The sequence below is a fragment of the Podarcis filfolensis genome (genome assembly GCF_964270895.1).
Source record: "Podarcis filfolensis genome assembly, chromosome: 16".
Lineage (NCBI taxonomy): Eukaryota > Metazoa > Chordata > Lepidosauria > Squamata > Lacertidae > Podarcis > Podarcis filfolensis.
In genome coordinates this window covers 26,178,777-26,203,347 of record NC_139620.1, presented here as the reverse complement: position 1 = coordinate 26,203,347, position 24,571 = coordinate 26,178,777, and the positions used below count along the sequence as shown (strand labels likewise).

The 24,571-nt window shown below is 47.1% G+C and overlaps 2 protein-coding genes across 15 annotated transcripts in view; one reads left to right on the top strand and one right to left on the bottom strand.

The window, feature by feature from the left end:
* DEPDC5 (DEP domain containing 5, GATOR1 subcomplex subunit) overlaps positions 1–2,863 on the bottom strand; it is a 52,418-nt gene extending 49,555 nt beyond the window's left edge. For 4 of the 12 annotated variants that reach the window (XM_083589698.1, XM_083589707.1, XM_083589706.1 and 1 more), the window contains exon 1: positions 214–338. The gene's annotated coding sequence lies outside the window, so the exon portion shown is untranslated. Of the gene's footprint in view, positions 1–146; positions 339–1,049; positions 1,133–2,796 lie in introns of those variants that run through there. The other 8 variants (XM_083589702.1, XM_083589708.1, XM_083589705.1 and 5 more) reach the window with 6 other exon arrangements.
* PRR14L (proline rich 14 like) lies at positions 323–24,563 on the top strand. Of its 3 annotated transcripts, none has more exons than XM_083589607.1 (9): positions 323–457; positions 2,819–3,340; positions 5,128–5,209; positions 7,722–13,311; positions 17,350–17,418; positions 18,235–18,397; positions 20,122–20,228; positions 20,448–20,519; positions 21,207–24,563. In XM_083589607.1, exons 1-9 carry the CDS (start codon positions 338–340, stop codon positions 21,481–21,483), a joined length of 7,002 nt encoding a protein of 2,333 aa, XP_083445733.1. In that variant the 5' UTR covers positions 323–337; the 3' UTR covers positions 21,484–24,563. The 3 variants fall into 3 exon arrangements, with proteins under 3 accessions (XP_083445733.1, XP_083445732.1, XP_083445734.1); XM_083589606.1 differs by having other exon boundaries at positions 5,125–5,209; XM_083589608.1 differs by lacking the exons at positions 323–457; positions 2,819–3,340; positions 5,128–5,209 and adding an exon at positions 6,280–6,385.
* The last annotated feature ends 8 nt before the right edge of the window (positions 24,564–24,571 follow it).

The following is a 24,571-nucleotide window of genomic DNA, read 5'->3' as shown; positions in this document are numbered from 1 at the left end:
AACCATGCGAGACCCATTAACACTACATTTCTGGCCGTCCCCCGTGGTCCGGAATAGTACAGTCCACTCAGCCTCCGACCCAATGGCGAAAGAAGGAGGGCGAGCGCACTCAACCCCCCCAAAAAAGGGGGGGAGGCAGATTATCTCATGCCTACCCGCGACCGACCGTGCTCTTGGGCTGAGGGGAACCGACGGCTCTCGTGCTACACTTACCCACAGCACCGCAGAGGGGGGCGTGGCGCACCCGCTCCCCGCACGAAGCGCACGCGCCTGGGCTCGCCTTTTGATTTCCTCATCCGGGAGCCTCGCGCGCGCTTTTCCGCCCGACTCCCTCTCTATGGTGGCGCAGGTTGGTTTCCCGGATGAGGAAGCGGCGCGGCCCATAGAGACGCAGGGGAGAGAGCGGCGCGATGACGGAGGGAGAGGAGACGGCTGCGGCCTGCGGAGCAGCGCTCAGGTGAAGAAGGGGGGAAAAAAGACGCCGGGGCGGAGCCCCCCCCCACCTGAGGGGGCGAGGGCGAGTGGAGGCCCCGGAAGAGTAATACGGAGGGGGGAGTTAGGAGGCGCCCCCAATACCCCGCCTTCGCTCCAGCATGGCATAAACAGCTCGAGGCGGGGGGGGGCTTAATTAGTTAATTAGCTAATAAGACTTTTGGGGTCATCCCCCCACTCAGGCTCCTCCTGTGGAGAATGTTTTGTTTCTTTTTATGATGTAATTTATTTATATATATGTTTTTAAATGTATGGAAGGTGGCTAGGAAACCCTTGGGTAATAAATGACTGAATATTGTGATGACGATGAGGATCCTCTGAGGGTCCCATCCTGAACTCGCCCACCGAAAGTGCTTTGGCGAGCCTCCCAGGGGAAAGGGAGCTTTTTCAGGGCAGCTTTCTAGGCCTTGGCGTGGGCCCCCAGGCGGAGGAGGGCTTAGTCAGCTAAGGGCAACCAGGTAGAAAATCCGACAAGGCTCGCAAGTGTTGCGGAGAAGAGATTTCAGCAGGATTATACCAAGCTGCTTTCTGCAGAGGCAGAGCATTGGTCCGTTTACCTCGTTATTGTTGGCACGGACTGGCAGCAGTGGCTCTCCGGGGTTTCTTCATAGCTGTCAACTTTTCCCTTTTCTTGGGAGGAATCCTATTCGGAATAAGGGAATTTCCCTTTAAAAAAGGGAAACGTTGACAGCTATGGGGTTTCTTGGGATGGGTAGGAGGTCTCTTGAAACCCAGACCGGAGGTGCTGTTGGGGATTAAAGCTGAGAACTTTCGTTTGCCGGGTAGATGCTCTGCCACGGAACTTATGGGTGCGTATACAAAAATATATTCTTGTCCTCATAGTTCTGAATGAAGGGCTGAATTTAAAAAGGAACGTAGGAAGCTGAGTTATACAAAGTCAGAGCCTTGGTCTGTCTAGCTTAGTATTGTTGACACTGGCTGGTGGCTGTGCAAGGTTTCAGGTGGGGGCGTTTTGCCCCTGCCAGGGATAAGGACATAAGAAGATGGTGATGGATCGGGACAAAGGATTGGTCCCTCCTCCTGTTTTTACAGTTAACAACTAGATGCCCCAAAGGAAATCCAGTAAGCAGGACCCAAACACAAGAGCCCTCCCATCCTATGGTTTCCAGTAACTAGCATTCAGAAGCATTTTGGCCTCTTACCATGGAGATGAAGCATATTCACTGTGGCCTTTATGGCTCTACTATTGTGCTATGGTGCCTCCATGAAGGTGGTTCAGGTCCATCACCTCTTGAGCCTTCCCCAATCTTGAAGTGAGTAGGGAATCCTGAGTGCCTTAGAACTCCAGAGACGTTTGGATGAGAACCCTAATATTTTCACCGCAAATCCTTCTCTTTTTCTCTCCCCACCGCTCCTCCTCCTCTAGTAGTTAAAATTCCCCAAGCTGGGTGAAGTGAGGTGGGAATTTCAGGATGGAATGTGAGGAAGGAGCTATTTCTAGAGGAGGGGATCAGCAATTGGAGCACAGAAGACAAGGTGGAGGCAGGGGTGAGAACTTTGTGCCCTAATGAAGGCCTTGATCATTAGCAGCCTGGAAAAACAGACATTGGAAGAAGGCATGGTAGGGTGGTGGTGGTGGTTCACCTTGCCTTGCATGAAAGAAAGAGGATAGAGAAAAGTTTTTCTTCCTTTCTCATAACACTAGAACTTGTGGACATGAAGCTGAATGTAGGATGATTCAGGACAGGTAAAAGAAAGTACCGTATTTTTCGCTCTATAAGACGCACCAGACCACAAAACGCACCTGGTTTTTGGAGGAGGAAAACAAGAAAAAAATATTCTGAATCTCAGAAGCCAGAACAGCAAGAGGGATCGCTGCGCAGTGAAAGCAGCAATCCCTCTTGCTGTTCTGGCTTCTGGGATAGCTGCGCAGCCTGCATTCGCTCCATAAGACGCACATACATTTCCCCTTACTTTTTAGGAGGGAAAAAGTGAGTCTTATAGAGCAAAAAATACAGTACTTCTTCATGAAGCACATATTTGAACTATAAAACTTGTTCCCAAAGGAGGCAGTGATGGATACCACCAACCTAGATGGCTTTAAAAGAGGGTTAGAGAAATGGCTACTAGCTGTGATGGCTATGCTCTTCCTCCATAGTCAGAGGCAGCAATTCTTCTGAATACCAGTTGCTGGCAGCCACAAGATGGGAGAGTGCTCTTGTGCTTGGGTCTTGCTTGTGGGTTTCCCATAGGTATCTGGTTAGCCACTGTGAGAACAGGGTGCTCGACTAGATTGGTGGTTGGCCTGATCCAGGGGGCTCTTCTAATATTATTTCTGCTCACTTGTCTTTTTCCGTTGTGAAAGGTGGCTGGTCCAACTGTCCTGATGCTCACTGCCGGTGTGGAGTCCCTGGAAAAAAGCCATTTTGACCTTCTCAGCTCCTCCATGTCTGCTGTGGTGCAAGAACTCTACACGAGTCTGCCAGTCACCCTCTCTACTGACCTTGCAGCTCTGTCGGATCCCACCATTGTACTTGATGCTAAAACTGAAGCATCAACCTTTGTGCTGTCATGTAGCAGTTTGCCATCCAAGCCCCACCGGACTCATGGGTTGAAAACCTGTTCTCAGGACTCTGCTGAAAGGCTGGATTGCACAGGCAAAGCCTCTTGCCCTGGGCTGATGGATCTGCTTCCTCAAGAGCCTGCAGAAGCCAGAGATCTGGCTGAGGATGATGATACCCCCAAAAAGGATGTGTTGGAGTTGGACCCTTGTCACCAACATTCAAGAGAAGACACGGGAGGGACAAAGGAATTGGGGAGTGTTGCTGACGAGGAAGGCCTTGCACAGTCTTATCTAGCCTCAAAGGAAATATGTTGCTTAAGAGAGGTAAGAATCAGGGCCATTTGGTGTTGGTTTGAAGGCCGTAAGAAATTTGTTAGCCTCTATTTCACCTCTATTTCACAAGAGATTAACATGACACTTCTCTGGAAAAGAGATGTGTGGGGAAATATGTTTAAGTTAAGATGAGGAAAGATTTTGGGATCTGCCTGTTGTGTCAGTGTTAGAAGAAAACTGTTACATAGCAATTGCGTTAGATCAACAAGAAGATACAGAGGATTTAGAAATGGAACGGTTCCAAATACTGGAGATGTTGTACAGGCTGATATCAGATTAAGAACTGCTGCATGTATTTAATCAAATTTTGACTATGCAATCCTATACCTGTCAGAATAACCCACCTCTGCCCACTTGAGTTCAATGGGAATAACTCCTAGGTCAGTGGGTGTAGTTAGTGAGGATTGCAGCCTGTGTGAATTACTGGGTGTCCTCTTCAATTAAATCATGAAGTTATATTGCTTGCCACGATTAATGGAATGTCTTGAAATATAAAATCTACAGCTAGTGGAGAACTGTGTTTTATTATGATTCATTGTTGTATAAAACAGCACATTCTCTTTCCCATTTTCCTTTCAGAATTCTTGTTTCTTTGTACTAGCCTTGTGAACTAGCCTTGCTCATATGTCTGTTTAAAATTCATAACAAGTTACTTTTTTAAATACTGTAAGGTATGAAGCTAGTGTTATACTTCATCTGAGGACCACTCTGCATGTTAAATGGGAACTGGCTTCTTAAAAACAAATTAAATTAGCTCAAATGCAGTAGACCTGTCAAGGAAACAACAGCTTAGAGAACAGAAGGGTTTAGATGAGGGAATTGTTGTATCTTGTCCCCGTGCAAACATACTGCTCTGAAGGAAATGGCACCTCCTTCTTGGAATCTGTTTCGTGGTGGTGTGGTGTTAAAATTTCCCATTGTGATGGATATTTTAATTCTATGTTTTATGAACATAGGAACCTGCCTTATAGCAAATGCATCTGGTTCAGTATTGTCTACACCAGGCATGTCCAAAGTCCGTTTCGGGGGCCCAATGTGGCCTGCCCATCGGTTTAATCCGGCCCCTGTGGCAGTTTATTTCCAAGGGTAAAATCCTAAAAAAAGCTCAAGAACTGCAATCCAATAAAAAGCTCAACAACTTCAATCCTAAAAAAAGGTCAACAATCAAAACTGGCCCTCTTTGGGAAAAGTTTGGACACCCCTGGTCTACACTGACTGGCAGCAGCTCTCCAGTGTTTCAGGCAGGGAATGCTTTTAGCCCTACCTGGAGGTGCTGAAGGCTGAACCAGGGACCTTCTGCATGCAAAGCAATTGCTCTACCACTCAGTCACAGCCCTTTCTTCAAAAGAGCAGGCCGTTGTTTGGGTCTGTATGCACACTGGGAGGAAATAATTCATTTAGTTCTTTGTTATTGTCAAAATATCCAAGTGGTGAGCGTAAACATAGGTGCAAATTTTTTGTAAAAATCAGAAACTATAAATCCGTAATACGATTATTAGTAGAATAAAGCAGGGCTATCCATGGCAGGTTGGTTTTGACACCTTGCTCCTGTGTGAGGTGCCAGCGGATTGGTAGCACAAAATAAGTGTGGCGAAAGAGTATCTTTTTAGAAACAAATCTAGCACATTTAATGAAGAATATCCAGAGACAGATTTTCTCCACAGACTTAACACCTGCACTGCTTGGGGAAGGTTTGGGGAAGTAATAATTAATCCCTTCTGTCTCTGCTGCTGCTACTGCTTTCATGGCTGGCATTGTGTGTGTTTTTGTTTCAGAAGGAACCTTGGCTAACCCACATGGGAAAAGGATTTCTTCCAACCCCTTCCAATGTTGAAGCAGCAGGCTTGCAGAAGAACCCAGGTAATTTGTTTGGCCAAGCTGCTTCTCCCTGCCTGGATAGTCCATTTGGGATTGAATCAGTCTGAATATCAGTAACTAATAAAACGAAACAGTGTGAGCCCAGGAATGTCTGCTTTAAAAGATGGGTTTTTAGGAAGTGTTTACAGCTTGCCATGGTTTTTGCCTTGCGAACAGAGCATGAGAGGGTGTTTGACCATTGGCCACATTGACCGGGGCAGAGAGTGCTTCTTTATGGTCACCTACGGCATACCTGAGGGACGCGGGTGGCACTGTGGGTAAAAGCCTCAGTGCCTAGGACTTGCCGATCGAAAGGTCGGCGGTACGAATCCCCACGGCGGGGTGCGCTCCCGTTGCTTGGTCCCAGCGCCTGCCAACCTAGCAGTTCGAAAGCACCCCCGAGTGCAAGTAGATAAATAGGGACCGCTTACTGGCGGGAAGGTAAATGGCGTTTCCATGTGCTGCGCTGGCTCGCCAGATGCAGCTTTGTCACGCTGGCCACGTGACCCGTAAGTGTCTCTGGACAGCGCTGGCCCCCGGCCTCTTAAGTGAGATGGGCGCACAACCCTAGAGTCGGACACGGCTGGCCCGCACGGGCAGGGGTACCTTTACCTTTACGGCATACCTGGGTATGGTTTTCCATCTCCCTGACAAGGAAAGCAGTGTATTCCAATGCTTTCCAGAAATACCATTCACCATCAGGTCACTGTCTTAATCATCATTTTGTTTTACATGATAAAGTAGAGTAACTTGGCTTCTTTTTCCCTCCTGAGGGAAAGCTTCAATTTACCCATTGCTCTGGCTAAATGGAGAACTTCTGTGTTCAGAGCCAGTATATCTTTATTAATACCTGTTGAGGCCAAACAATGGAGGAGGGGCTCATAAATGTACCCACTAGAGATTTAAGCTCCGTAACCCTTTTGTGGGGTCCCGCTTTGTTTAATCTGCAAAAGGCAGGATCTCTTCTATGATGTTAACACCAGGTGAGAGAGATTGGAGATGGTTTCACCCGTAGCCTCGTCACAAACAAAGTGGTGCCTTCAGAATTCTAGAACCTCCTCAGAGTTCTAGCCCTAACAGAGAGCCCGTGGGCCAGCCCCAGCTGAGATCGCATTTATTTCTACAAGGCCTGAGTAGTTGTGCTGTCAGGCTTTTGACTTTCGTTGTCAGAATTAACATGTGGGTACCTTGGAGTAAATTGGAGTGAATACTGTTGCGCAGTGAAAGGACTGAGCAGAAGAAAGGACCCTGCAGTCCTTTCTGTGTGAACCAGTTAGGCTGGGGTTAAGAAGTCAAGAAAATGGGTTGATCTGGTCTGGCTATTAGTTACTTGCGAACTAGTTATTTGCTTCCTCTGCTATCTTGCTCTTGTTGTCTCTCAGGTCACCCGTTGAGTATTATTTACTTATTAATTACTTATTGCATTTACATCCCCCTTGATTTAAATCATTTTTTTACAGAAAGACTCATTCTTGCTGGAAATCATCTTAATATTTACAACCTGAGGAAGGTTTCATTTTTGGAATAATAAATTTTCAGAGTAGTTTTTACAGTTGTATTAAAAATTATTGATTTGGTAATACTATTGGAAATATATAGGCAGATAATTCTGAAATTATTGTGTGGTTTAATAAGTTAACTGTTTATATTTGGACAACTTTTCTGCTGTACTTTATTGGAAAGAGAAAAATAATCATTTCCTTAATAACAATTTAAACAATTTATTTAACTAAACAATAACATTATAGCATATGTGTGATGGGATGTTGAGCTGCTTGTGCGTAAAGTTCCTAATCCCTCAGTGTTTGGCTAAGTCCACAAACCACTGTCTGTAACGGAGCCCCATAAACATGGCTCCGTCAGTCGCTGGCAGAATCCGACAGTGGGCGTTTACGGAATTTCTTCCAGCATAAAAGCTCCTTAACGGAAACACGTCTTCTGGACTCTCTACGTGACAATTTCCGGCGAGGAGTGGGTGTCCCTATAGGAGGTCCTGAAACCTCCTTGCTGTTCTCGCTGGAATTGTCTCTGAGTCCTCCTTCCGACTCACTATCCCTTGGAACTGCCTCTCTCCCCCTGCTGGTTCCCTCATCAGCTGACAAGTCTCTGCCAGCCTCTGTGAGCCTCTTCCTCTCCAGTTCTCCCGATGGCAGTTCCCTGACAATATGTATCCATGTTTGGTAACTGATGTGATTAAACAATTTATTTTTTAAAAAACCTTAGACTGAGTTTTAGCACACATGAAAAACTTAAAACAAATCCTTATTTCCTGATGAATAGCCTTTGGACTATAATTTAACTTAAATAGAAAACTATCTTTAAACAGATCAAATTTAAATCAAAAAAGCCGATTTAAATATAAAAAGCCGTTTAAAAAAAATAAAAATCATTGATTTTTATCCACCCTGCTTACAACTAAGTTTGCTTATAACCTTATTCTTCCAGTACTAAAGAAATGGATGAATAAGGCATGTAGCACATTAACTCCTCCCCTCCCCGTTTCTCTTTTGTGCAGAAGAAAGCCAAGCAAATGTGCAGGTGACCCTTGAAAATCTGTCAAACCTCCTGCAAGAAGCACAAGGTATGAAGGCGAAGGGGACTGATGGGCTGTTTAGTCATGCAGGCGAGCGCAGTGCCAGAGAGGTTGCAGGTGTCCCACCTGAGAGCAGTGAGTCCTCAGAGGTAGACACAGTCATGGCCAAAGTTGAGGTTTCAGGAAGCAACACTTTAGTCTCTCTAGAACCTGTGAGCGCCAAGAATGATGCTTCAGCAAGAAAGCTGCTGCAGGAAGACGAAGAAGTGGAGGAAAATTGTCAAGCTCTGATCTCCCATGTTGCTTTGTCAGCAACGAAGTGTATCCTTCTTAGCTCAGGAGCTGCGGGAGAAAAGTCCCTCAATCGAGATGTGGAAGCGAACCCAATCCTTGACAGTGATCCAGCTTCCATGCAAGATAAGACAAACGTGCCTAATGACAGTAGCTCTTCTCCAGTTTTGCAAAGTGGGACTACCACTGCTGCTCAGCTGTCAAACTCAGCCCCTGAAGCTTCAGGACATCACTTGGAAGGCAATTTGGAGCTTGGAAACGTACTCTGGGAAGAGAACATGGATGCTTTTGAAATTGTCTGTGAAATGCAGGAGGAAGACTTGAGGAGCTGTGAAAAAATTGAGCTGCTGGAAGAATGGGCCTCTGAGCCGGATATGGATGAAACTTTGTCCCCAGCGTGCAGCAGTGAAGAGATGTCCAGCGAAAGCAACCAAGAACAGGAGGTGGATGCTCAAAATACGGACCACGCTTACAGTTTGACCTGTGAGGGAGCTATTGAAATCCAGAAAAGGGGTGCTATTCAATGTTACTGGAAAGACATTCAAGAAAATTCTCGGCCACAGGAAAACAGCTTTGCAGAATCATCTTCAGTGGCCAAAAACACGTTTCCCTCTTCACCTGCACATCCAGAAGATGGATTAAGACTGGCCTCTATAGAGGTTGACAGCATCCAAAAGGATAAGCGTCATCAATGTGCTTCTAGTGGCATAAGCATGGCTGTTGGGGGAGAAGAAAACAGGTCTCTCATGGCGGAAGTGGGAAACATTGGGTGCATTCAGAACAGCTGCAGCGCAAGCAATGATTCAAATCCCACATGTTGTGACTCTTCAGATTGTGGCTCCAGATTAGGTGAACATGTACCACAGATGGGATCCCACAGTGGTCCAAAGACAGAAATCCGAAAGAGTCCTTCAGCTACACACCTGTGTGCTACCACCATAGCAGATGTTGACTCAGAAGAAAAACCCTCAACAGCTCAACTCTGTGACAATTACTCCTCTGCCCAGCAAACCGAGAGGAATTTAAATTGCAGCGGGTTACTAGACAGCTTGCCCAGAGAAGAATTCCCTGCAGAGCTGAAGCTGCAGAGCACCAGCTTCGTACTTCACACCAAGAAAGAGTCACCTTCGCCAAGTCAGAATGCTGGGAGTTGTATTACAACAAGGGAAGCATCCGTGAAAAGCACAGGCCTTATGCTGAAGGATACAGAGCAGAAGCCAGCTGATCAGGAAATGGCGCAAATCGAAGCATATAGTCCTGGGAACCCATGCATGAATGACCTGTCTTCTGCCATTGAGACTTGCTGCACCACATTGGGAGGTATCTGCTTAGCTGCTAATGATGTTGTTGACGGCAACAGTGTTCTCAAAAGCAAAAGTGAAGAATCTGATGCACTGAAAGCAAGTCACTCTTCTGCATCTGCCAGGGAAGGTGTCCCTCCCGAGGAGCCTGGCAGTGTTGTTAAGGCAGGGGACCATCATCCCTGTGATGACTCAGATGATGCTGGAAGAATCTGGGATGCAGCTTCTCCTGAAGCTTCAGAGGTGTCAGATGTGGCAGCTGGAAATCAGAGGTCTGACGGCAACGATACTTCTGTGAAATCACACATTGCGTTGGAAGTTGACGCCAGTGTTTTCCCTGCAGATTCAAACCCAGAATTAGGTCAAGCTTCACTGGTGGCTGAATCTGATGGAATGGGAGCAGCTGAAAGTGTAAAAACATGTGGTGAGAGTTGGAGAAATGAGAAACTGGCAGATTACAGAGATTTTGGCAAAACAAACTGCCTTGAACTCGGCAAATTTGTAAAAGACAAAGGTGAGGAAAAACAAAGGCAGCATCAAGACCACCACTCCTCTTCCTCCTTTGCACCTGAACCCTCCAGTATGAAGACTGCCATGCACTCCAGCTTCCCAGGTCACACAGAGCAGCAACCTGATTTTTTGCCCTTGGAGGATTTATGTACTGACAATCCAGGTCAGCCAGGGAAAATAATCTGTCAGACAAAAGTCCAGCCCTTTCCGCATCAGAATCCTCATTTTAATAGACTGGTTTTGTTGAATCAGAAAAATGAATCCCCAGAAAAAGATGATTCAGAATGCCAGCAGCCTCCCTTGATGTCCTCAGAGAAGCAAAAGGTGGATCACTCTCTGCAGGCTGTGACCTCAAGTGAAGACACTGAAAAATCTGTTGATTGTAATTGGAACAACTCTCTGTGCTCGGAGAGGGGCCACGGCAAAGCTCCAGTTCCGTTGCTTTTAATAGAAGAAAAGAGTGTTCAAGAAACATTTCAGCAAACTACGTTAGGCAGTTGCTCATCTGTTAAAATGGTGTCAGAATCTCTTGGCAATCCATTGAAAGAAGAGTCCATAGAACTGAAAAGTGTCGACTCACATTCAGAATGTTCTGAACTTCTGAGGTCAATAGGGTTTGTTAATGATCAGGCTTCTCAAGCAACAACTGATGAATCTGCCTCTGGGGCAGTCAGCAGGAGTCCTTCCGAGGTACTAGATGAAAAAGCATTCTTACAGGGTAGCAGTGGGCCTGCCTCATCTCCTAGTCAAATGTTTTTCCAGCGAAACTCTGTAAACTGTCAGAAAAGTATGGAGGGAGTGTGTTCAAAGCCACTGGAGAACAAAGAAGTGCCTACTTTGGCAAGTATATGTTTCGGAGTGCAGCTTGCTCAGAATCCAGCCATCTGCTTGTCTCAGAAAGATGATCCATGGACATCTCCGTCTTTTCCTCCATGTAGTCGCTGTTGTCCTTTCCCCAAAGAACACCCTGGAACAATCAGCTTCTCTCTCAGTAGACTCTGTTATCAACATGTTAACCTGTTAAATTCAGAGAATGAAGAGGCAAGCTGTTCTGTTAAAGAAAATACACCCAGAGATTCTCCTCTAGATAGCAAGGAAACATCCGTATGTGCAGTAGGTATGAAGCGAAGAGCGGAAGTAGTAAAAGACATCATATCAATTATTTCTGACAGTCCTAACCCCTCAAAAAAGATGAAACAGTCTTTGGAAGGTAACCAGAGAGCACTCAATCTGCCCACTGAGAAAACGGAGGTAACAGTTTACCCTCTAGGCATTAAAGAGTCTTCTGGAGCTCTCTTGCAAGGCTTGAGGTTTTCTGCAGGGCGAGAAGAAATTGTGTTCCCATTCAAGATTGAAATACACACACAGCCTTCTTTTGTCCCCCTACCAGAGCACAGTTTGCAACTTAGCAGATTGCTGCACAACCCCAAGTTTCACAGAATCAGAGATCCTTCAAAGCCAACTGTTGTTGCTCGACGGCGTTTAAAGAACGTGCACTATGCTTTGCAAACTAAATGCTTACTTTCCACAAGACTGTCTCCGGAAATCTTTTGCAGCAGCATCCTGCCTTGTCCTTCTTCAGGTGGTCATAGGTTAGAAGCTTCCCCCAAATGCCTCAGCAGTCAAGGAAGAAGCTGGCAGGCTGCAGAGGTCACCCAGGAGCCAGCAGGAGACGGAAAGAAGCCATTGGAAGATCGCTTGGTCATTGAAATACCTGTTGAGAAGGCGAGAGATTCAGAATCAGGTGTTTGTCTGATGCTTACCCAGAAACCCTTGCAAGAGGAGGCTGAGGAAGTTCCAGCTCTGCCTGTTGCCTCCTGTGGTGCAGTTGTTCAAGACAGAAGAGCTAAAGTGAAGGTGAAATCCAGAAACCTCTTGAAACGGAGACTCTTCTGCCTTGCACCACCTTTAAGCAGTTCTTACCATGAGATGGTGGTGAAGCCACATGCTTTTGCTTCGGGGAGCGGAGTTGAGGTCAGTGAGAATGGAAGTCCTGGCAGCACTTTCAGGGGGTGGAAAAGGCCAAAGAGAGCCAAGGACTTTGATGGGTTGGACTACCTAGAGGCCAAAAGCCAAAGCCTATGGAGTTTCAGGAGCCAAAGCCGGCCATCAGCCACCAATGACAGTCCTGTCCTTGTAGTCTTTTGCATGTTGCCACAAGCCTTTCACTTTAGTTACGATGGAAGCAGGAATTCCCTCAGATGCACTCGCAGAATAAGATCACCTCTTCCATTCAGGAGGCAGCTGGGAAAAGCCTGGGTCAGGACTTCTAGGCCGGACCAGCTCCGAACAGCAAGAAAAAGTCACCTAATGGCAAGTTCTGTATCCTTCAGGAATCCCTCTGCGATTGTTCTAAAGCCTGAGTGCCAGCTCACAGATTCTGTCTGTTTTGCCCCAAAACTCACTGTTACAGGAAACAAAGGAGAAGGCACAGTCAGGGACCAAATGCCAAAGCAACAAGGCAGCCAAAGCAGCTTGCTGGACAGCCCCAGGCTTAGCAAACTTACCAAAGACCCGGCGCTCTTGAGGAAGCTGTCAGCGTTGGCTAACAAATTGCTGGCACTGCCGGGAAAGCCTCAAAACCGCAACCAGCTCTTGGGCTCTACAGAGCTTCTCTCTGTCCCTGAAAAGTACAGCCACTTCAGACATAAGAAGCTCTTGGAAGTTTTCTCCTGCGTGGACTTGAAGCTCAACTCTCCATGGTTTAATGGCAGCAGCTGCAGCTTCAAGATGTTCACCTCTCAATCTTTGGCACTTTATCCCCTGGAGTTGACCAACCTGTTCTTTTTGGAACTGGGCAATAATAACTCCCCCCTGGCCTTCAGTGCCCCTATTTTCCCTGTGACTTTCCATATAAAATTGGACTCTAGCCCAGCGAGGAAGCTCCCGGGGCTGACAGCACAGCACAGCGACCCTAGCAACAGCCACCGGTTGGCTCTGGGGGAGGCCCACAGCTTCCAGCCTTCCAAGTGGACCTTTTCTCTCCTCCTGCCTCAAAGCTGCCTCGGCGTCGCACCAGTCCAGAGAGATGCCTGGGTCCCTGCTGAATCGCACACCACCACACCGCTGGCCACTCTCGGCGTGGCAAAGAGCTGGCAAAGCGAGGCCATCACGACTCAGCGGAGGAGGGCAGGCTGCTCCCCACTTGGCCTCCACACCGTCTTGGCCCTCTATTCCCCCGGCTGCTATCGGATCTGGACCAGAAGAAGGAGCCTCACCAGCCACCTCCCAGCGGTCCAGAATCTGGCTGCACTTCAGCTCGCCCAGGGCTTGAAGGGGTTAAGACATTCCGCTTCTGCGTCAGCCGACCTCTTCTCTTCTTTGCCCTATTCGCTGGGTCGAGTTCTGTCCATATGGAGCCAGCACGGTCCTCCCCCCAGCCGTCCCTCCGAATTCACTCCTCTCCATTCCAAGCGCTGCAAGTGGCAGCCAGCCACTTCTGCGACCACCAGGCTGGGCTTCGGGAACAGGTAAAGCACCCTCCCCCTTATTTCCGAGACTCCCATCTTGTGCGGCTGTGTGTGTGTATTCCTGCATTGCAGGGGGTTGCACTAGAAGGCCCGTTGGGTCACTGTCAACTCTTAGGATTCGATGTACTTTTCTGTCTCTTGCAGAGGGAGGGGAGCGCAGCGTTAGGAACTGCAGGAGGTTGAGAGGGGGGCTCACGTTCCACCTTGCATGTGTGTGTGCCTGCCGTTGGCGAGACCTGCTCACTCAAGATGCCTCCCCTGCAGAGCGCCATCTTGTCAGCTGGAGCGGAGCCAGGCTTGGTTGGTTTATTTGCTCCACTAACTCTCATTTTTCTCCCCTCCCGGCCACACACCCCACACCACGTGCCAGAATATATATGTCGGAAAGGTGAGAATCTGGTGGCAGAGCTCCCGGAGGTGTGAGGTAGGAGAGGTTTCAGAGTCCGGAACTACGGAGCACAGACTTTGGACTTCCATAATGGGTCCTGCAGGCCAGACTTTCCCAGCCTTCCAGCTGCCCCAGACTACAACTCCCGTCTCACCTGGGCTGGCTGAGGCTGATGAGATTTGTAGTCTGAAGCAACTAGAGAGCACCAGGTAGGGAAAGAGGCTGGCCTAGGTTCTGCTTCTGAACGAGAAAAGGAGAGTGTTTGCCCTCACTGAAAACAACCCACATGCGCCTCAGAGATAGAGCTTTGAGCAGGATAGCATGGGGGATTTGTAAGTAAATGTTGCTCCATGGGCATCACCAAAAGTCAGCAGGAAATGTTGACTACCTGAATTAAAAACAGAATCAAACAAAGGAAGTTGAAGTAGTATTCTCTCTTCAATTTGTGGCTTTTGTAATTCTAAGGCAGTGGGGTGTGATCTAAAATTATTAAGTTGAAAAAAAAAAATTCACTTCACCACCTCGCCCTTTAGGGGCTTACTTGCTGCATCGGTCTGTCAAGCAAAGGAAATATCTTGTAGGTTTGCTTAACAGAATGCCGATTCTGTGCTTTCAGTGGCCAGAAATAAAAATGGATAAAGCAGTTGATTGCTATGCCTACTGGGAGGAAATAAACCTTTTGCATATGGCTCAGCTGTGAGACAATTTCAGTTACCTGTCGGTTTGCAAAAGAGGAACTTTACGAACTAACCAAGCTCTAAAAATAGGTATTTTCGCCTTCCTTGTCCTGTTTTTAAAACGGGTTTAGCAGAACATGTGAAGAAGCTGTTTAATACCGAGTGGAACTCTCAAGCACAGCATTTTCTGATGCGATCTGCTGTGATTCTAAGGTAGCAGCCTCTGCCTTCTGGGTACCCTCCAACTCCCAGCACTCCTGTGCTGGCTGGGGCAGATGGGAGCTGCGGTCCAAGCATCTAGAAGGCATCAGGCTGCTGTAAGGTTTGGGAGATTATTAAAGCATATTTTTAAGTAGTCCTACATAAGAGCCAGGTTTCTGGGATGATATCCCGGTGTTTCTACATACAAAACAAGAGCTTTTGCCACCAAACTGTGTCCTTCCACATATATTTAATCTCGTGTACTTGTCAAGATTTTGACAATGTTCAGCATATAGAAAGGAAGTTGGGAGGATCAACATAAAAAGTGAGTTTTATCTGTAACTCTCTTACTATCAAATGAAGGTGCTTGTGTCATGTTCTGAAGGAATGCTGCCTGAGCTGATAAAATACAATTCTAACAAAGTACAGAATCATTGTGAGGCCATCTTGAGAAATGTACCGCTTTGGAGGGACAGAGAGTGCTGGATTTAACTGTATTGTCACTCCTCTGACTTCCCCACCTCCCAAATTCTTGACCTTATGGTGGAGATTGTGGAGCAGTTTCCTGCACATCCTTTTGCTAAAAGCAGGGTACTGTGGATTGCTCCCCCCACCCCTTTTCGGGGTCTTGGAAAGAGGCAGCCCCTTTTAAGACCGAGATCTGCTCTACTGCTTTATCTTACCCTCTGTGTACGAAGCAGGTTGGCAGAGGGAATCACCCCACCCTGGCAGAAACCCGCAGTGGTCAAGCCAAAGCTTAGAAGGAACACCCAAGCATTGAAGGCATTTGATCGCCTCCTGTGCTTCTCATGGCTATATCCAAGGGCAAGTCGCACCAGAACCATTCATTTAAAAAACAACACTTCACCATGCAGTGAGGGTCTGTTTGGGGCAGGGTCAGAGCGCAAAAGAGCCTCTGTTAGTGAGGCTTCCCACCCCTTTCCCCTAGCTCTGCAGTAATTAGTTCGGCTTTAAGGTTTATTAAATCCATATATTGCTTTCGAGGGACGCGGGTGGCGCCATGGGTTAAACCACAGAGCCTAGGACTTGCTGATCAGAAGGTTGGCGGTTCGAATCCCCGCGACGGGGTGAGCTCCCGTTGCTCGGTCCCTGCTCCTGCCAACCTAGAAGTTCGAAAGCACGTCAAAGTGCAAGTAGATAAATAGGTACTGCTCCAGCAGGAAGGTAAACAGCGTTTCTGTGCGCTGCTCTGGTTCGCCAGAAGTGGCTTAGTCCTGCTGGCCACATGACCCGGAAGCTGTACGCCGGCTCCCTCGGCCAATAAAGCGAGATGAGCGTTGCAACCCCAGAGTCGGCCACGACTGGACCTAATGGTCAAGGGTCGCTTTACCTTACCTTTATATTGCTTCCCACTAAAATGTCCTGAAGCGGTTGGCATGCAAGTAATAAAATGGCACAACCATGTGGGTTTTTTTGTTGTTGTTTTTTAAAAGCCACCCCATTTTTAACAATGTAATATCACTGGATATGTCCAAATGCCAAGGAAAACGGAAACCTCTGTGCCTGGACAAGGTTGGTGCTTGGAGGGCCTCTTTGTGGGGAGTATTCCATAGAAGCTGTGAGGGAATTTCTCTTAACGCATTGGGGCCTCCCTGACCTTATTTCCAGGCTTGGAAAAGATGCTGGTGTGAGGCTCTGGTCTTTAATTTGTATGCTGCCTTCCTACGTTACTGAACTGAGGGCAGTTCCACAACCTGTAGAAAAGACGCAATGTACAACTATTGTCACTGTGCCACGGTTTAAAATAATAACTTAAGGACAAGTGGCAAAAATTGGGAATCCATTTCACATGCGGTTTTGTGAGATAGTGTTATCCACAGCTGTGGCTCAGCTGAGGTTTCCAGCTTCGGACACCTCATCAATCCTCATCCAGTTCTACTGGCACATTTTGGCAGAGGCCAGTCTCAGCCTCTCTGGCCATCCTGCACACCAAGCATGGGCTGCCTTGCAGGTGGGCTCCGAGTCCTGAATGGTGAAGCTCTGCTCCTGTCTTCCATTCTCCTGCACCCCAAACCTCCTCTGGATCCCCAGTGTACCCACAAAGGGCAATCCGAATGGATGCAGTATTTCAAAACTGCAAAAGTCCTCCTGCAGTTTCAAACCCTGTCCAGCTCTCCAGTATCTCTTTAGATGGCTTCTTAAGTCCATGTACGGTGACTGCTCCATTCAAAGGCTTTCAGGACTGCTGCCCCTGGTTTTTCTCACTTTCTCCTGCTGTGGCTGTTCCAATTAAGTGCTCTGGTAAGATGAGGTGAGGGAATGAAAGGTCGCAGCCTTGATTGGAAGCATTAGATGCCCCTAGTGCTCAGCTTCCTTTGCAACTTCCTTCAGCCTTCCACAACCGGCTGCCTTCCAAGTATTTTGGACTACAACCCCCCAGCCTCTGCCAGCAACAGCTCTGCCTACTGGGGCCAGTGGAAGTTGTAGGCTGGAGGGCACGAGGTTGAGGAAGGCTGATGTTCTGAACTTGCTCTTTTTTAAAAAAAGAAGTAACTTTGAAACCATCAGGAGCTTCTTTAAATGATTTCCAGCCTCTCAGGCTAAACCTAGCACCCTCCTGTTTCATATTTTCTTGGCTTCTGCCTCTCAGGCCGAAACCCTTCCTCCTAGTCAAGGGGTCTCCGAAACACGTGGCCCCAGGAAGCGCAGAGAGAGAGACCAATGTTTTCTCCCCTCTTGCCTGGAATGTAACTTGTGCTGATTCAGCTCTAACTTTTGCTTTTCTGTGGCTTTCTCTCCTATCTGAACCAGCTCTGCCATGTTGCCTCAGGTGCCTGACCAGTGTGTGGATGACCCCAGCACTGTCGCTGATGCTGTGAGGTAAGTGGGGGCATGCCCACCCCTCACCCCCCATCACACAAAGGGGCCTTTGACTTGAGGATCTCCCCTTTCGAGGTCAATTTTACACCTTGCCTGAAACTGTGTCTGTCTCTGACTAGGAGTCATTGCAGAAAATGCGTCTGGATTCTTCCCTAGGAGTGTTGAGTGCTGGCGTGATGCAGGAGGACTCTTCCTGTGTCCTTATGCCTGCCCAGCATTACTTTTTGCTACCCTGGCACCCTTGAGCTTGTTTTGAACTGCAGCTCCCAGCTCTGCAGGCAGGGCTGATGGGAGTTGTAGGCTAAAACACCCTGGAGGAGGGCGCTCAGTGCATATATCACTGTTGCCTCTTCAATCCTTAGCCTCTGCTCTTCCAGTTGGCCCTCTTTTTCAAATTTATTTATTGCTGGTATTTATGTACCACCCAACTCTTTCGTTGCATATTTTAATCATGGATGTTTTATATTTTGATGTTTCATTGGGATTGTTTTATTGTGGTGGGTGTTCATGTTATAATGTTGTGCAATTGAGTTTCTATTTCCGAAGCTGTTGAGAAGCCTGTTTTAGTATTAAGCATTATATAAATTAAGAATACACACACACACACACACACACACACACCTTCTGATTGCAGAGCAGATGATCTACCGTTAAGCTACAGCCAAGACCATGATCCCCAGCTCCCCACTGGCTTTGGCCCTCTGACTTGTCCCACCAGAACCAATCTTGATGCTGTCTTCATCATCAATCCCTGGCCTTAATCAGCATGCTTGTTCTTCTCCCACACACTCACTGCCTCTTTTGTCCTCCTCCTAGGCTGGAACCTTCATTTTCTGCGTCATTACGTGCATCTTGCTCACTTCTGGAGCCAGCACATCCTCCTCTCGGAATTCCAGTGCCTGCATTTCCGGTCATTCCCTTGGACGAACTGGACGTTCCTGTCCCTGTGTTGCCCAAGACTGGTAGCCGGCTTGAAAAGGTGAGTGATGCCCTGAGGAAAGGCAGGTACACAAGTTGGTAGGAGGGTGAATGGTGCTTCCCATTGCTTGACGGGTATATATCTTGGTTTTAGATGTGAAAGCATGTTTAGTGGTGGGGGGAGGGAATGGAACCAAAAAATAATCTTCAATTTACCCTAGTGGGAAAAGAATGGGAGGCTCTAACAGACCACTCTGCCTTTCTTTTTTTTATAATTTATATTTTATTAATTTTCCATACATTCAATCCACATTACAATTTCTATTAAATTTTCCATTTTTGACTTCCTTCGGCTTCTCTGCCAATCATCCAAATTCAAACTTCTTTAATTACACATTTCCAAATTTTACTATTGCCTTTATACCTACCCCCCACTTCTATTTTGCCTTTTTACAATATTTCTTATTCTGTTACAGAGCTTCTCTGAATGCCACTAGCGTTATTGCATTATCACTTATACATTCCCAGTATTCAACTAATTTTCCCCAGTCCTCGATGAACTTTTGATCTCGTAGATATCTGATCTTCCCAGTCAGTTTATCAAGTTCTGCATAGTCCATCAACTTCATTCTCCACTCCTCCAACGTTGGTATTTGTTCTTGTTTCCATTTCTGGGCCAGTAATATTCTTGCCGCTGTTACTGCATATTGGAAAAGTTTGTGGTCCTTTCTATTTATTTCACTGCCAACAATTCCTAAAAGAAAAGCCTCTGGTTTCTTGACAAATGTATATTTCAACATTTTTTTCAACTCATTATATATCAACTCCCAGAAGCTTTTCACTTTCTTACATTCCCACCACATATGATAAAATGTACCATCTTTTTCTTTACATTTCCAACACTTCTTACAAGTTTTGTACATTTTTGCAAGTTTTACTGGTGTGATATACCATCTGTATATCATTTTCATAACATTTTCCTTTAGTGCAGTACATACAGTAACCCACTCTGCCTTTCAGCTCTGTTATCTCCTCACACCTGTCATAATACGGAGGTAGTGCTGATCTACTTTGTAGGGTTGTTTGTAAGAATTAATACAGTGGTACCTCTGGATACGAACCGCTCTGGATACGAATGCTTTGGGCTACGAACACGGCAAACCTGGAAGTAAAGGAAAGGTTTCCGCCTGCGCAGAAGCGGGCTACCGCCACCTGCACCTGCACAGAACAGCGCGCCTCTGGATGCAAATGTTTTGGGGTAAGAATGGACCCCCCAGAATGAATTAAAATCATATCCAGAGGTACCACTGTATGCCAGTTTTCAATGTGTGCAACAGCTTTCCCCAACCTGGTGCCCTCCAGATGTTTTGGGCTCCAGCTCCCATCAGCCCTGACCACCACACATCAGCCCCAGCATCATACGGTTGTGCTGTCTGGGGCTGATGGAAATTGTGGTCTGAAATATCTGAAGGGCACCAGGTTGGGAGAAGGCTGGTCTATAGTCTTGTAAAGAGGGACTGTCAGCAGAGCAGTAGCTGCCACAGGGAGCCAGGTTTGGCAGTGAGTCAGATCACCCTCGGGCTGTGCATCTCAGAGGATATCTCTGGGCAAATTATGTGTGCGTCTCCTTTCTCTCCCCCTGCCCCAACCTGTCCCGTAATTTCTGTGAGGATAAAATGGGATAATCACCCCTGAGCCAGAGGCCAGCTTGGTGGAATGCCTCCCTTTGGAGCTTGTAGCATCTGAAGCCATGTTGTAATTGCATAACCCTCTTCTTTTCACCAGGCTGAACTGGAGAAGAGGCCAAAGAAAGTATCTCAGATCCGGATTCGAAAGACTATCCCTAAACCAGATCCCAACCTCACCCCCATGGGACTTCCACGACCGAAAAGGTAGGAATGTATGTTCTTGTGCTCAGCATGTCAGACTAGATGAGCCACTTGGCCTGAACCCAGCAGGGCTCTTCTTGTGTGCTTAACCTGTATCCCAAATCTCTTAACGTTTTGGTGTGCCTCTTAAACTCCTTTTTTCTTCTTCTGACCAAACGCAGCAGTAACTAGATCTGATGGATTACAGCTGTTTCTGATGTATCTCGATTATCATTCTTCCAGATTGAAGAAGACAGAATTCAGTTTGGAAGAAATATACACCAACAAGAACTACAAATCTCCCCCTACAACCAGGTTGGTTTACATATATTGGTGGAAGGGCTCACTCTCTGGACCCATCCTGGGACAGAATAGCAAGCCTCCATAGCTGAGTTCCAGGATGTTAATCTGCTGTACAAAGAGAATTCACAGAAAACTGAATAGCTCTCATTTGTTCATGAGCTGTGTTGTTGGGGGTAGTCATAAAGTAGTGAGCTAATGAGAACCAGTTACATTGCCTTTTTTGTGATGTGCAGAAGTGTATTCATACCCACTTTCACGCTGAAAAATATGTCTAAATATACACTGATATGAGGAAATATACTAGATTTAGCTTCTGTTCAGCCCCTTCCCAACCCCTCCTCCCTGCTGTAACTTTGATCTTTGGCTGCACTTTTAGAGCAAAGGGAGAGGCTTGGAAGATATTCTGCCTGGATATCTAGATGCCAGCAGGAAACCATCTGGGAAGTGTCCTAGCAACGGGTTGATGGCGATTGGACTTCTAAAAAAGGGTTGGTTTGTGGTTAGAAACTCTTAAGGTACAGCTTAGCTCTGTGTGGCAGATATATGAGGTTTTTAGAATCGCAGATATCACAGGAGGTCACTGTTTAGTCATTCTAGTTGCCTTCTCTCTCAGAGCAGGGCTGTTCCTGACACTCCTGTGGTCCGTGAGATGTCATGCAGTTAGTGACATTCTAAGCTTACTTCTTTTGGCCTTCCCAGGTGTCTGGAGACCATCTTTGAGGAGCCAAAGGAGAAGAACGGGTCCTTGATCTCCGTCAGCCAGCAAAAGAGGAAGCGGATTTTGGAGTTCCAAGATTTCACCATTCCCCGGAAGAGGAGAGCACGCAGCCGAGTCAAAATGATGGGCGGTTCCACCCGGGCTCAGAAGGCCGCCTTGGGTGGAAGAGAACTAGACGTTCTCTTGATCCAGAAACTGACAGACCTGGAAAGCTTCTTTGCCAAGGAGGAAGAGCAGGAGCAAGCATCAGGCAGTTGAGGGTGGGCTGGCGGCTGGGAACGGCCCATGTCCTTTAGCGCTTCAGTGTGCCTGGAAAGGCACGTAATCAGTTTCCCCATATGAAACCACTCTGCTCCGATCCCCGGACGATCAGCTCTTGTTTACGGGCCTGTCTGGCATGGCCGTAGAGATAGTTCATTAAGCACTGGGGAGGAGAGCTTCTAATTTCCTTTTAACACAGCCAGGTGGCTCTGTCATCCTCCTTGCAGCCTCACTGAAAATCATTGTTTTAACATCCTCTGGGGGAAATGGGTGGGGCAGATTAAAGGCTAATGCACCTTTCAAAGGCAACAGGATTTAAAGAACTTCCAAATATATGTGTGCGTTGGGTTTTCGGCCACTCTGCTCTTTTGTGTCCCCCACCCCTAGATGTCGTAGGGGGCTAGGAGGACCGAAGCTTGAGTAAAATGGGCAGCAGGGGGAAGAGCTTATTCACAAGCAGCACTTGTGAAGCAAGATTTCAACATTTTTTCCATCCTCCGTAACCAGTCAAGGATCCTCTGCCGCTCTCTTGATTGAAATTGTCTCAAGTCAGCCAGAGTCTCTCCTGGGAGATCCCACGACAACTAACAACTTGCACTTTTGTACTTTCTTTGCTGCATGTGGACCCGTTTTAAAGATGCGTGGTACGGACACTGTGGGTTGAGGTTCCCCTGGGAAATGGCTGTAATTGTTCAAACCCCCCCCCCCCAGACGAGGGATAGCAGGTAGCATGAGCTCAGCCCCGCCCTTTCCCTCCTCACTATGTTCCTTTTGCTGACTTGAACCTTTCGGTATTTGACACACGAGTGGATTTCAGCTGCAAAGTGCGCCACATTTTGTTGCGTTACCTCCCCATCCTGGCATCGTCTCTTCTCCCCGCCTGCAAATGCTGTGACTCTTAGATTCCTCCTCTTTTTAACTTGAAAAATTATAGGTTTGGGGCCAAGCATTGCCTAGCTCATCTAGTTGAACAATTTATTAATAACCAACTGGTCTGTATAGCCTGGTGAGTAATACAGTACTGGGTCCTGACAGGTGGAAGCTGGTGAGCGGCCAGTGACAATTGGTAGCCACACTCAGGAAAGCTCAGCCTCCCTCTGCCCAGTTGGGAAATTTCTGTGCTCTGGGATACTCTTCCCCTCCCCATTTTTATTTGAGCATTTACCGTAGGGAACAGCAGCTGCTGTGTGTCTGCAGTGCCTATAATTTGGGCCAGATTTAATGGCTGAAATCCTCATAGCTCGCCTCCCTCTCATTTAAAATTTGCACTTTCTGTACCTCAAATGCCCCTTTGGGATACCTTCTTGTTACTTCCAGAATGAACATTGCTCTGGCATCCAATCAATATAGCAGATGATGGTAACTCGGGCAAGCCCAGGGGTGAAATCTGTGCTGCCCTTGCTTCTCTGCCATCCCCACATCGGAGGAAGCAAGAAGCAGAAGGTGTCAGCCCAGTTGCCTGCGATAAAACCCTGGGCCTGTAAACTGGAGAAGTGGAGGGTGGGGGGCTGCCGAACATGTGCCTGAAGCAACCGTTGGATTCCTGCTGCATACTCATCTGTATGGGCAAGTGAAATAGTTTCCCCAATGTGATAAAGGTGAGAAAACTGGGAATCGTTTTTGTATGGTGCAACCTACCCCGAAGTGGCACCCTCTCCAGATGGTTTGGACTACAACTCCCAACAGCCCCAGTATCGTATGGCCATGCTGGCTGGGGTTGGTGGGAGTTGTAGTTCTGCCACTGTGGGGAAGGTTGGACTAGATATCGTAGCCAGTTCCATATGTGACTGACGTTATGTTTGCTACTGCATGCAAATCTGTGGACGCTCCTGGCTAGCAAATAATACTTTTATCATGGTAGGCGATCCCTGAACATCTCTAGTCTCTATATTGTGGATGTGTTGAATAGAATCATCGTTAGAAGTACATTTTAAAATACACTTTTTTGTCCCATAGTGGGATTCTATGACACAGCACACCAGGACAGATTGTGATGTGGGGATTTCCAATTCCGTTGTTGAGCTGATGTTCCATGAGTGCCAGGCAGGGTCAGTGCTCTGAACAGGAGTATGTCCTCCACTGTGAATTTTGAATTGTCTGTTGTTGGTGTCTTTTGTGTGGGTGTGGTTTTCTTTCCCGTTTTGTTCGCTTCCTCTTGAGAATGCATTTCTGTAAAGCTGCAACATGGGAACGCAAGGACTGTTCTTGCTTTTGTTTTGTTGCAGCTGACCAGAAAATGAGGCCGAATTTTCCCTGTAACGTGGTGGGATCTGTGGCAATCCCAACAATGGCTGGCATTGAAAGAGGCTTTCTTCCCTACCTGGGATTCTTTCTAAAGGCGTTGTTTTGTGTGGATGCAAGTTCCTCTAACCCCTGTTCTTATAGGACCCGTAGACGGGTTGTGGCAGTAGTGTGGCTGGTGAAAAGTGTCCTCTGGAGCTGCCCCTACCGCATGAGAGAGGTTTGGAGGATAGGTTCCTGAGGAGGAACCTGCCTTCAGGCAAGGCCCTTTCCAAGGTGGGGACTGAAATTCTTTTCCTTTCCTAGTTTTCAGTACAATCATTGAAGAAATTCTACCCAGAGCACTTGAACGAAAATTCCCTGTCAGGAAAGAGCCAAGGCAGCCTCTGGTGTAAGCTCTTTGGGACCGGAACATCGTTTTGTAATAAAATAATGTGGCTTGTTAGGACTGTGTCTGCTTGAATGAAATCAGGAGTACATAAAAATGTAATCCCTCTGCAGCTGCCAGGAGTAAATAGGGCTTGCAAGGTAACATCGCCAGGGACAGAGCATGGGTCATCTCTGCCAGAGGTTAGATTTGACTGTCTCCTTGTCAGGCTTGTCTGGCTGACGTTGTCCCCAGAGCTCTTTGATGAGGCTCCAACTGCTTTGTGGTTAGTGTTCAGAAATGGCTTCTTTAAGCCTTTTGCATTAATAAAAACTGAATGGAAACTTGCACATTTTTGTACCTGCCATGCCATTATTATGTGGTGTTTTTGTTTTTAATTCCAGTAGTCTGAGTTTGAAATTTTGCTTTCTTCGTATGTTAAATTATGGAAATAAAAAAATTAACATTTCATGCGTG